Raw genomic sequence first — 12,154 nt, 5'->3', positions numbered from 1 at the left:
AATAATAATAATAATAATAATAGATTTATAGCCCACATAGGGCCTAGGATTTGAAAGTGGTATGGGGACCGGCAAGTGATTAGAGAGGGGCCCAAAGTTTATCTTACAGCACCTGTCTGTGCTATCATTAGTTGCAGTGGTCAAGGTTTCCACATACTGATTTCTGCATTGGGCAACAAGAACTACAGCCCAAAAGAACACTCTGGAGCTTTCCTTCACAATAAGGCAGCCTCCAGGGAGACAGAAAAACTCACTGGTTCCTTCCTCCTGTAAATGCCAGACTTGGTCAGCTATTGCCAGTCACCTGGCCACCCAACTTACTCAGTGTGGCCAGCAGGTATGGCCCTCCCACCAGCTTCATATACTCATCAATGGCCTTGGTGGCAAGTGTGTTCTCACGGAAGATCAGTGCTTCCCGTTCATCAAAACGATCCAGCTCTGCTATGCCCAAGTCTATGAGGAAGGCCTGCAATGTCAGATGGAAAAGAGTTAGTAGGAACAAGCCCTGCTCTGTTTTAGACATACTCTGGCCCTCACTCCTGCAGCAGCAAAAAGAAAAAGGGGGAAAAAGGAGTGCATGGAGCAGGGTGGATCATTCAGTGGGCCTGATTTCTGAGACACCTTAGCAGCCACAAGGAAAATTCTATTTCACTTGAAATCCTAAAAGTAAAGCATACGGTAACTCAGTGACAGAGTATCTGATATACATACAGGCCCTGGTATCTCCAGGCAGAGATGGGAAGGACTCCAGTCTGAAATCCTGGAGAGCTGCTGCCAGCCACAAAGGCAATACTGACAGAGAGAGCAATGGTTTGATTCCAAATAAGGAGGTTTATAGGCTCAACATTATTGTAAAGAACTTCTACATATCAATATGTTCTGGAATGTTTATGTTCTGGAATTGTCCCAATGTTGAAACAGTTTGGAATGAAAGATTCCAAATATAGAAGAAATAACTAGTTACCAATGACCTATAGATCCACTGAATATTCTGTTTTACAATAGGGCTGTGCACGGACTGAGGTTCGAGGGCCGGTCTGAATTCGGACCAGTCTGTAATCCGGCAAACTGGTTTGGCCAAACTGTGAATCAGTCCAGTGGTTTGTAAAGACAATCAGGAACTCATAATACATTTAACTGCTGCCAAATGGTTATTACCCCACAAAATAGAAAAATGTCAACCCCCACAACTTTGGGTGAGTAGTGAAAGTTTGAGTTACTGTGAAATTTCTGAATAACATTGATTGAAGACTGTGAGCCCTTTGGAGACAGAGAACAATCTCCATTTTTTATTTATTTTCCTATGTAAACTGCTGTGAAAACATTTGATGTGCTAATTGTATCAGCATCGCTCCATCGTGGTTATGATTATTAATTGTCTTAATATAGACCTTTCTTTGATAAAATGATACTTGCTTAATCACCTATACAAAGTCTTATATTACCAAAAGAAAACCACAGGGCTCTGTGGGCTCTAGGAGTTGAAATCAATTTGATGGCACACTTTACCTTTACATAAGAACATAAGAACAGCCCTGCTGGATCAGGCCCAAGGCCCATCTAGTCCAGCATCCTGTTTCACACAGTGGTTCACAAGATGCCGCTGGAAGCCTACAGGCAGGAGTTGAGGTCATGCCCTCTCTCTTGCTGTTACTCTCCTGCAACTGGTACTCAGAGGCATCCTGCCTCTGAGGCTGGAGGTGGCTTTTAGCCCTCCAACTAGTTGCCATTGATAGACCTCTCCTCCATGAAGTTATCCAAACCCCTCTTGAAGCCATCCAAGTTGCTGGATGTCACCACGTCTTGTGGCAGAGAATTCCACGAGTGGATTATGCGTTGTGTGAAAAAGTACTTCTGTTTGTTGGTCTTAAATTTTGTGGCAATCAATTTCATGGGATAACCCCTGGTTCTAGTGTTATGTGAGAGGGAGAAGAATTTCTCTCTATCCACTTTCTCCACACCATGCATGATTTTATAGACCTCTACCATGTCTCCCCGCAGTCTCAGGTGCTGCCAATTAAACTTTCAAAATCTACTATAGGTAGATGGCAAAAGATTTTAAACCTTTTTATTTTTGCCGGGAAAAGATCTAGATTTTGTAACAATGCATTATATATGAAAGTACAACTGGGTGGTATTGGAGTTCTAAATTTAATGGCCTACTATGAAGCCTCGCATCTTAGGGATATTTTGTGGTTAATAGTAGACCCGGAATTTAAATACTGGGTGAAGGTGGAGGTTCCTGAAGAACATCTAGGTAATATTAAAAATTTAGTATTGATATTTGAATTTATTAAGAGTTCTAAATCTGTCATAAATGCGTTTTTATGAACCACTTTTAAGATCTGGGGGAAATGGCATAGAATCTTTGCCCCCCCCCCCCATTTTCCCTCTTGTTATCCATTTGTAGTCATTCTAAATTTCCAGCTTTAGACTCACCCTCTCAATTACTTGGTGTCTTTGGAGGTGTTGCAAATAGATTAAAGGATTTTTATTATTTGGATAAGCCAATTGATTTTGAACCAATTCAGGAGAAGTTTGTGAATAAGCATTACTCTTGGTTAAATTTTCTTCAGTTTCAGTCCTTTATTTTACATCCTGATATGGTTAAGCAGGCTAATAAGAATTTGACTATGTCTGAGGAATTAATATTAAAGGCTTCAGAAGATTCTAAGGCATTTATTTCTAAATTATACAAGATTCTAATAATTCAAACATCTGATCCATTAATTGGCCTTAAATTGGCCTAGGAAAATGACCTACAACAAACTGTTAGTGACTCACAATGGAATGGAATACTGAAATGGAAGCTGGTGTTTTCTACCTCTTCCTGAATTAGAGAGAGAGAATTTTGTTAAGCTCTGTCACAGGTGGCATTTGACACCTTCTAAATCATCCCACATTAATAAGAGTTTGTCCCCGCTATGCTGGAATGGCTGTGGAAATAGGGGAACATACTTCTATTTATGGTGGTCTTGTTCCAGTATTTTGTGCTTTTGGGCAGAGGTATTTTTAGAAATGGGTAAAATTACACAACAGAGGTTAGATATGAGACCAGAGTTGGCTCTATTAAATGTATTTTTCAGGAGCTAATTTGGCATTATTGTCTAAGAATCTTATAGTTAGATATGGTCAGATTTTATTCTGTTCACAAATCAAGATAATTTTAGTCATTCTCCTCCATCTAATTATTTACATACCTGGAAGGATGGTTAATGGATGTCATTATGTATCAGTTTTACTGTTCATGTTTATGTATTGTCTTATTAAAATAAATATTTAAAAAAATGTCTCCCCACAGTCATCTTTTTTCTAAACTAAATAGCCCCACCAGGTGTTGTAGCCTTGCATCATAAGAAGGGTGCTCTAGGCCACTGATCATCTTGGTTGCCCTCTTCTGCACCTTTTCCAGTTCTACAATGTCCTTTTAAGATGTGGTGACCAGAATTGTACGCAGTACTCCAAGTGTGGCCACACCATAGTTTTGTGTAAGGGCATTATAATATTAGCAGTTTTATTTTCAATCCCCTTCCTAATGATCCCCTTCTGCACTCTTCTTAACCTGTCAAAAAGTGACAGGTTTCAAATACTTAAAAAGAATTAACCATGCTAAAATTCTTCCATTTTATTAACACAGTCAAAACTCTATTAATATTGTCCTAATTTGTTGTTATCATTTCCCACTTTCTATTATGACTTTTGTTAACTGAATGCAAAAAAGTTTTTAAAGGAACATTTATATACTGCTTTTCAACAGAAAAAAGTTCACTAAGCCGTTTATACAACAAAATAAATATAATAAAAATCAAATAAAACATACTTGGTGGTAGAGTCAGCACAAGAACAAAAGGGAAATCCCAAACCCTATTGAAATTAACTAGCCCTTTAGAGTAACTACCAAGTAGTACTACTCAGTAACTTCATCCAGATGTCAGCCAATGAAAATACTGGGAATGGGACCATCGCTCGGTGGTAGAGCATCTGCTTTGCCTGTAGAAGGTCCCAGGTCCCATCTCCGGCATCTCCAAGTAGGGCTGAGAAAGACCCCTTGCCTGAAACCTTAGAGAGCTGCTGCCGGTCAGCATAGACAATACTGAGCTAGATGGACCAATGGCCTGCTTTGGGATAAGGCAGCTTCCCATGATCCTATGTAAGCAAGCACTGGGCTTTCCTAGAAGTCCCTCCCAAGGCTAGATATGTTATTTGGACATAGATTGTTGGCCAAAGCAGGCTCAGACTGGTGGTTGCAGGGGAGTGGCAGAGACAGGGCTGCTGTGCCCCAAATCCTCCGCAGCTAGCACATTCATCAGCAGTGAAGGATACCTTGGCCTTGCCTGTGCTGTGCAACACACGCACCAGGACCCCAGTCAGCTCCTCCTTGTCCCTGGCAGTGAGGGTGTGCTCCAATCCAGCGCACAGTTCCCGATAGTGGAAGGTGAGATACTCGGCAAACTCTTTGTACCGCACAATGGGCAGCACACAGATGTCGCAGTAGCGTCCTCGTAGCCGGATGGCGGGTGAGCTGGATCTGTCCCTGCCCAGGGGGTACCATTTCTCCAGTGGCTGGCGTGCAGCAGCCATATTCTTCAGGGGGATGGCTGGGCTGGCCAGGGTGCTGCCCTTGTGCCGCTGCCCCTCTTCCTCCAGCACCAGGCAAACTTGCAGTTCCGCAGTGGGTGGCAAAGTCTTCAGGTCAAAGTGCTCGCCCCAGAAGATGGTTCCAGTGGAGCTGACATGCTTCGTGGTGGTGCGAGCATAGAGGGCCCCATCCAGACGGAGCTCACAGAGGTAGTGCTTCCTGGGAGGCAGGTCCCGGGCTTCATATACCCAAAGGCTCAGTGTACGTTCCATCCATTCACTGTTGTCCTGGGAAAATGATATAGGGAGGGAGTTACTAAATGGAACCCGGTGCGTAGTTCATGAAAACAAATCCAACAAAAAATAAATAGGAATAGATGGAGGCTTGGGCTCCTTAATTTTTGTGATGGCCCCTTTTGTTAGTGACTCACATACAATTCAGAGAAACATGGGTGGTTCAGCATGGCTGATTTGTGCCTGCACTGTTGGAGATGGAGTTCCAGTGCATTGTCCTTTTCACCAATTATCCTAATGACCACTACAGGCATTAGGAATAGAGGTAGCTAATCAAGCTTTCCTTACCTGTCTCTGCTTGCCTCTACTCTATGACCCCCTGCTTTGACTTTTTAGGTACTTACTTCCTGTAGTGAGCAAATCCTCTTCCTTTCCTCCTAGAGGGAAGGTGGAAACATCTCTCTCTCTCTCCCTACCTATTCATTATGTAGCTGATAGATAGGATAGGTTTTTCCTGTCTCAAATGTAGGGATGTGCACGGATCTGGGTAGGGGTGGGGTGCATCTTTAAGCGTGGGGGAGGGTGCACTTACCCCTCCCTCTGCTTCCCCCCCACTGGTGCTCCGTTTCTGTAAAGTCCATCAGGGAAGCAGCATACTTCCCTGCTGCCCTGTTGCCCCATTTACCGGAAGTACTTGGAAGTATCCAATGTGCCTGCGTGCGCCATGCGTGTTGTGGGCGGGCACATACATGGTGTGAGCGTGCGCATGACAGACACAATGGTTATTTTTGGTTAATTCCAGTAAAGGGGGCAACGGGGTGGCAGGGAGGTATGTCGTTGCCCCGAGAGACTTTTAAAAAATGGGGCACCAATGGGGGAAAAGCAGAGGGAGGGGTAAGTGCACCCTCCCCTTCCCTTAAAGATGCACCCCCTCACCTTCGCACTGGTGGAACCAGCTGCTGTTTGAACCAGTTGCGTGCACATCCCTACTCAAATGTACTTCATCAATAAATAAATTTAGTTTAGACTCTTCAGCGAGCTCCATGCGTGCTACTTAAATAGCTGCAACAACTAAACTCTGCACTCTGTAACTGGTGTGGTAGCTTCCTTGGTGGTTTGCTAAATAACCACAAACCCCAACAGGGTTATGGGCTCAGCAGCCCAAGAGTCTGCAGCGAGATTTTCCTTTAAAGTGCAGCTGAGTGAGTTAGTAAGACAGCATGGATCTACAGGGGAGCCACGCTGCCCTTTCCAAGTGGAATGGAAGGAATTACGATCAATGGATTATGCAAAGTGATGCCCTCCTAATGGCAAAAGGATTTAATGGAGCTCTCACAGAACCAGGACCAACTGATGGGGCAGCTGCCCAAAAGGAGTGGGATTCAAAGAATGACAGAGCATATGGCTTGATTCTCCTAAATGTAAGTGATGATTTACTAATGCATTTCAAGAGACTAAAGTTGCCTCAGAGGTGTGGGATAAGCTCAAGAGGCAGTTTCCCCCAATGCCGCTGTCCTTTTAATTCAAAGGATTTGCAAAATGCAGCTGGAAGGAGGAGGGAACCTTTCAACCCATATAAATGGCATGCAGGAGACTCAGAGATTACTTAAATGACATGGATCTACTTTGGATGATCAAGTGTTAATTGGTTTGATTCTGAGATCTTTGCCACAGAGTTATAATCATGTGAAAATGGCACTGGAGGTTTCAGATAGTAAGCTTGAATTGGAAACTGTAGTTACACGCTTGCAAGATTTCAGCCTGAAACAAGGAGATAAAGATTCTGCAGCCTTCTACAGCAAACAGAAGCATTGTTTCAGCTCTAACAAAGTAGGGCATTTGCATGCTAATTGTCTGGAGCCCAAAGGTGGGAAAGGTAGAGATAACTCCAGAGGAGGGAAACCTGGTTACCATGACTACAGTGATGGCACACAGTCTGTGAATGCAAAAGGAAAGAGAATAAGCTTTTCTAACTGACAGAGAAGCAAACAGCATGCTGGTTTGGAAGAACAGGACACAGAGAGAGACAGTCAAATGATCAGGACTTACAATGTAGCAAGCAGGAATGAAAGGTATGATTTTATTGTTGATTTAAGCGCTACCCAAAATATTCTGAATTTCACATGAACCTACTTCCACATATACACCAGAACTGAATGGTGCAGCAGAGAGGAAAAACCGCTCTGTATTAGAAATGACCAGATGCATGTTACATGATGCTGGCTTTGTAAATAAATTCTGGGGAGAAGCAGTGATGACTGCAAATTACTTGCAAAACAGATTGCCAACCAAAGCAATAGACAAGACACCGTTTGAACGATGGCATGGGCACAAACCCTTTCTAAACCATATCAGAATATTGGGATCAAAGGCTTATATGCATATGGCCTTTCTGGCCAAAAGGGATACAGAATCCTTGATCCTGTAAGTGGAGAGGTCAGAATTCACAATGTGGTATATTTTGATGAGAGACAAGGGCCAAATGGAGGTGATGTACCAGAACTTGTACCAGAATCCCAGGTGAAAGAGGAACCATGTGAGTGGATCCTCATGAAGCTAGAGCCAGACAGTTAACCCCAAGAATCTGTGCCATAACCAGAAGCAGGTTCAGAAGGGGCTACAAATTCAGAAGGGGCTGCACAGCCTGAGTCAGAACTGAGGCGCTGCCAGAGGCCCAACAAAGGGGTTCCACACAAAAGACTCTCACTCATGACAAAAGAAGGAAAGATACAAGAACCCACCATGTGGCAAGATAATAGAAATGATGCCTGCAGCTGAAGCATGCAAGGAAGCAGTGTGGATACACCAGCTACTATTGGACTTTGGGATTGGGAACCAAAGCCGACAGCAATATTTGAGGATAACCAAAGTTGTATCCAGACCTCCCAGATGGAGAAGATGAAGTCTCAAACTAAGCACATTCCCATGAAGTATCACTATGTTTGAGACATGCAAGAAAAAGGGGTAGTCCAGTTGGAGTACTGCCCAACAGAAGAGATGGTGGCAGATGGATTGACTAAGCCACTGCCCAGAGACAGATTCCAGATGCTTCATGAGAAGATGGGAGTCGTGAGCCAGTATGACAGGCAATGAGAAGGGTGCTGGATATGGAGTTCCAGTGCATCGACTTTTTGCACTGCCTATCCTAATAACCACTATAGGCATTGTATTTCACCAATAAATCAATTTAGTTTAGACTCTACAGTGATCTCCAGGAGTGTTACTTAAATAGCTGCAACAACTAAACTCAGCACTCTGTAGCTGGAGTGGTAGCTTCCTTGGTGCTTTGCTAAATAATCACAAACCCCAACAGTGGAACAGTCTGTTCCACTGGGACTTAAAATCATACAAGTGCAGATGACCAATACTACTTCCATTATTTCTAATCATTTTCATTATTTCCACTGCTCACAACGCAACTAACTGGAACTAGTTAAACCAGCCTGGACCTGGCATCCCTATGTGATCACATCCTGTCTCACTGCTTGACTTCTGAGATGAGTCCCCCTTGAACACATATCATCCAAGCACAAGACCTGTAGTGCCCAGGTATGAGAAGGGCAGGGAGGCATTCTTAGAGGCTGCCCAACAACTGTGAACCTTCATCCCCTGGAGTTCGAGCATGAGCTGAGATCTGCAAGGTTTTTTTCTTCAGTCTCAGACTGATGAGATTATCCTTCTATGTTGCATTTTTAAATGTTTACTTAATATTTTATCTGACTTTGCTTTGAAGTATGGTTAATTCTTTATCAGACCTTGGGATGGTCAGGATAAACATTCAAATGTTGCTGCTCCAGGTGAGACAGGTTGTAGTGGCACTGCGAAGATATGCAAGGAGGTTCAGTGGTGTGGTCCACTTTTTCCCTTTGGACAAAAAGGGTTTTATAGGATTCTTATACTAATACATATAAAGAGTCTCATTTTAAACCTTTGTAACCTTGTAACCTTGTTTTTCACAATGACCTTGTAACCACCTGCATGCCTGTATTCATATTTTTCATACCTGTATGAACCTGTTTTGCTCTTCATATATCTTTGTACCAATTAGTACAGCAAGGCAGAGACAATGTTTTCTTAAAAACATACTCCCTAGTTGACCATTTGCCGAAGGGACGATAGAGAAGATGCACAGCCAAGGGCATTATCTTGATTGGAAGGTTTTTGGCAGATGTTCCAGTGTTTGGGTCTCACCGAAACTACTGATAAGGTGTACCCACCAGAACATCTTCAAGTGTTGTTTATGAGTTCTGTAAAAATATAAAAAGGCTGCAGGACACCCCAATAATTTGAACCTCGGCGTAGACCAGGAGTCTCAGGAGGTGCTATGCAACCAACCAGCTTCCGGGGGTCCGTCCATCGTCATCTGGGGTTCCTGATGAGCAGAAGGGATGTATGGGTATATCCTTTGTTCTGTAATCCTCTTTGGGTATTATCCAGTTTTATCTAATAAAACTTCTTTGGCATTTACCCTGGTGTGAGCTTATTGCCTCTGAATCCTAGAACCTGTTGGACACTGGTTGGCCACCGGTGCCAATACACAGGTGCAGAGTGTGGGGTGAAGAACAGGGAAGGTGGCTTTATGCAGGGCATAGGCTAAGGTCATACTGTGGGTGGGGAGGAAAGAGAATGGGGCAGAATCAGGAAATATGGCAAAATATGGGGTCTGGTTCAAAGAACACACAATGAGGCATGTAACATGGTGTGAAAACAGCAAGGCGTGAAGAGGTAGGAATGGGAGACAGGGTTTGGGGCAGAAACAGGACAAAGAGGGGGACAATGGCAGGAACAGAGCAGAATGAATTAGTGAGGCCACACCATAGGGAAGGTGGGGGAGCGGACCACATTGAGAGCCGGGGTATGTACTGCAAGCAGCACAAAGCAAGGTCAGGATGCTTTTACCTTGCTGGGCTGGGCAGTTCGGCGCAAGTCCTCCATCCAACGGGTCCTCTCTGCAGCAGATGCGCAACTGAAGCAACGGCGCCCCTCAGCACTCAACACCTGGGAAGGGGATGATTGTGTTTAGGGCCAACCCTGGCTAGCTTGCCCTCTGCTCCCCTGATGTGGCAGAGCCCCAACTGGAACTGCACTCTGCTAATGGGGGACATGGAGAGCAGCAGAGAGGAAGCTGGACTGAGTTCCTGTATCAGTGCTAGAGCTTAACCCTCACCTAGGCAGGGCTGTCTAGAGCAGGGATTTTCAGCATTGGGCCCCCAGATGTTCTTGGACCTCAACTCCCATAAACCCCAACACTGGAGCTGGGGATTATGGGAGTTGAAGTCCAACAACATCTGGGGACCCACACGTTGAGAAACCCTGCTCTAGAGAGCTCTGCCAGGGTGTGGAGCCTGGGGCAAATCAGCCAGTGCAGGGGCCTCTCCCAGTTGATTATAATAGGGATTAAAAGAGCAGGGCCTGGGGTGATCACCCTGCTTTCCCTGCCCTAAGGACAGCCCTGCACCTAGGAAAAGGTGTTTGTATGGCTACATCCTGTGAAGGAAGGCAGTCCCAGTGCCCTGATTTTATACTTTCTCCAGATGGTGTTCTGCCTGTTCTACTGGGCTGCTTTCTAATTCTACCAAGGTTGGCTCTAAGCTAATTGATGTGCTGTGTGAAAACTGAAATTGGTGACCGCTGCCCCACGAGAAATACAAGTTTTATTGGTTTTGCCCCAAGTATGGTACCCCTGAAGTGTGATGCCTTGCTCTATCACACAGCTCACACACCCCTAAAACTGGCCCTGAATCCTATGGGTCCAAACCCAGCAGAGAAACTTCTCATAGCCTCTCAGGTAGCCAGTCAGTCCAATGGACAGAACAATAGCAAAAGAATGTGCTTCAGCTCTGAAGATAGCTTGTTTGGCCTGGAAACTGCGTTCCCCATATTTTCCACAGCTGTGGAAGAAAGAGCCCCTGAGCATAAGCCGAAGCCATTCACATTGCTAGGTCAACTGACACAGCTCTCACCCATCTGAAGTTAGGAGGGTGTGGCTTCCAGGCAACCTTCAACCAGCATCTCTTCTCTTTCAAAATGATGCCAGGCAGACAGCCAGGTGGGTCCTCAGCTCCAAGGACCACAAGATTCCCTTACCTCAAAGCAGTACTGCTCTCCCAGAAGGCTGCTGTGAAGTGGGCGGATCAAGACATCCTTCTCATTGCCCAAATCCAGGATGAGAGCTGGGCCAGGCTGGGCCTCCCTGTAGGCAGTGGCAGAGAGACCAGGAAAGATGAGGAACAGATAGTATAGACATGCTGTTGATTCTGCATCAAGATTGGCTGGTTTTTATACTTAAACATCATAATATTATAACAGATTCCTGTATTTCTCCAAATGCATTTTCTAGGATATGCTTGGTACTTTTTTGTTTTTAAAATTTAGTGAATTATTTTGCTACTAATGTGTAGTTTGAATGTTATTACAGGTAATCACTGGCTGCTGAAGTCTATTATTTATGCTGCCAAAATATAATTTACTAAGTACATACAATGGGCACTTTTTCTATTATATTTGATAATATGCTTGGAGGCACAATATGTATGCGAATTGTCATTCATACACTTCATACAATTCATACAATTAAATTGTCATTCAATTTTTTAAAAAATGAATGACAAATATTTGTTTGTTTGTGTGCTGCAGTTGTATACCACAAGTATGTATTTATGCATGTAACTACAGCTGTTGCTCCTTGCTTTGTGCTGAGTCAGTTGACCTTCAACAGTCAACTGATCCAGGATCAGTCCAAAGCCATCATCCATCCCAGCCACATGGAGATGCTGCATTCATTATGAAAAAAATGATTAGTCATTTTTAGCGCTCATTTGTAAAAGGAGTCTCCCTGCCTTCTAGGGTTCTTGTGAAGACAAATACGGGTTGAAAATGAATGGGTGCATTAAAAAAAAACCCCATTATCAATGAAAAGCAGTTTGGTTCTTCTCCAAAAGCTGAATAGGGTTAGGCAGACCTCTGATTCTGCTGCGGCAGCAATCACTCTCTCCTTAGTCCTTCCTGTGTAAAACATCAGCTTCAGGGCTTACCTGTCGCCATCAGCAGAGAGCCCAGCTGAGGAATTGGTCTTGGCCTGCGTCCGCCCCTTCCGGTCTCTGATACGTCTTAACAGCATTCCCTGGAAATGAGGTGAAGGTGAGGGTAGAATGAACTATGAGGAGCGTCTCTTGCATGCTGTTCTGCCCTTGGACACAGCAGGGAAAGGAATTATTGGTGTAAGGCAGGGTTTCTTAACCTTGGGCCCCCAGATGTTGTTGGACTGCAACTCCCATCATCCTCAGCCACAAAGGCCATGTCTGGGGAAGATGGGAGTTGTAGTCTATCTGGGGGCCCAAGG

General features: G+C 44.3%; 1 protein-coding gene across 1 annotated transcript in view; it reads right to left on the bottom strand.

The window, feature by feature from the left end:
* RASAL3 (RAS protein activator like 3) overlaps window positions 1-12,154 on the bottom strand; it is a 61,373-nt gene that overhangs the window by 21,037 nt on the left and 28,182 nt on the right. The window contains exons 6-10 of the mRNA XM_053297877.1: window positions 11,847-11,935; window positions 10,900-11,005; window positions 9,712-9,810; window positions 4,324-4,866; window positions 322-466 (exon numbers count right to left, since the gene is read on the bottom strand). Coding sequence (XP_053153852.1) covers window positions 322-466; window positions 4,324-4,866; window positions 9,712-9,810; window positions 10,900-11,005; window positions 11,847-11,935 — 982 coding nt within the window. The remainder of the gene's footprint in view (window positions 1-321; window positions 467-4,323; window positions 4,867-9,711; window positions 9,811-10,899; window positions 11,006-11,846; window positions 11,936-12,154) is intronic.

This window comes from Hemicordylus capensis, chromosome 2, assembly GCF_027244095.1.
Source record: "Hemicordylus capensis ecotype Gifberg chromosome 2, rHemCap1.1.pri, whole genome shotgun sequence".
Classification (NCBI taxonomy): domain Eukaryota; kingdom Metazoa; phylum Chordata; class Lepidosauria; order Squamata; family Cordylidae; genus Hemicordylus; species Hemicordylus capensis.
The sequence above is the reverse complement of the archived record's forward strand: the minus strand, read 5'-3'. Positions and strand labels throughout refer to the sequence as shown.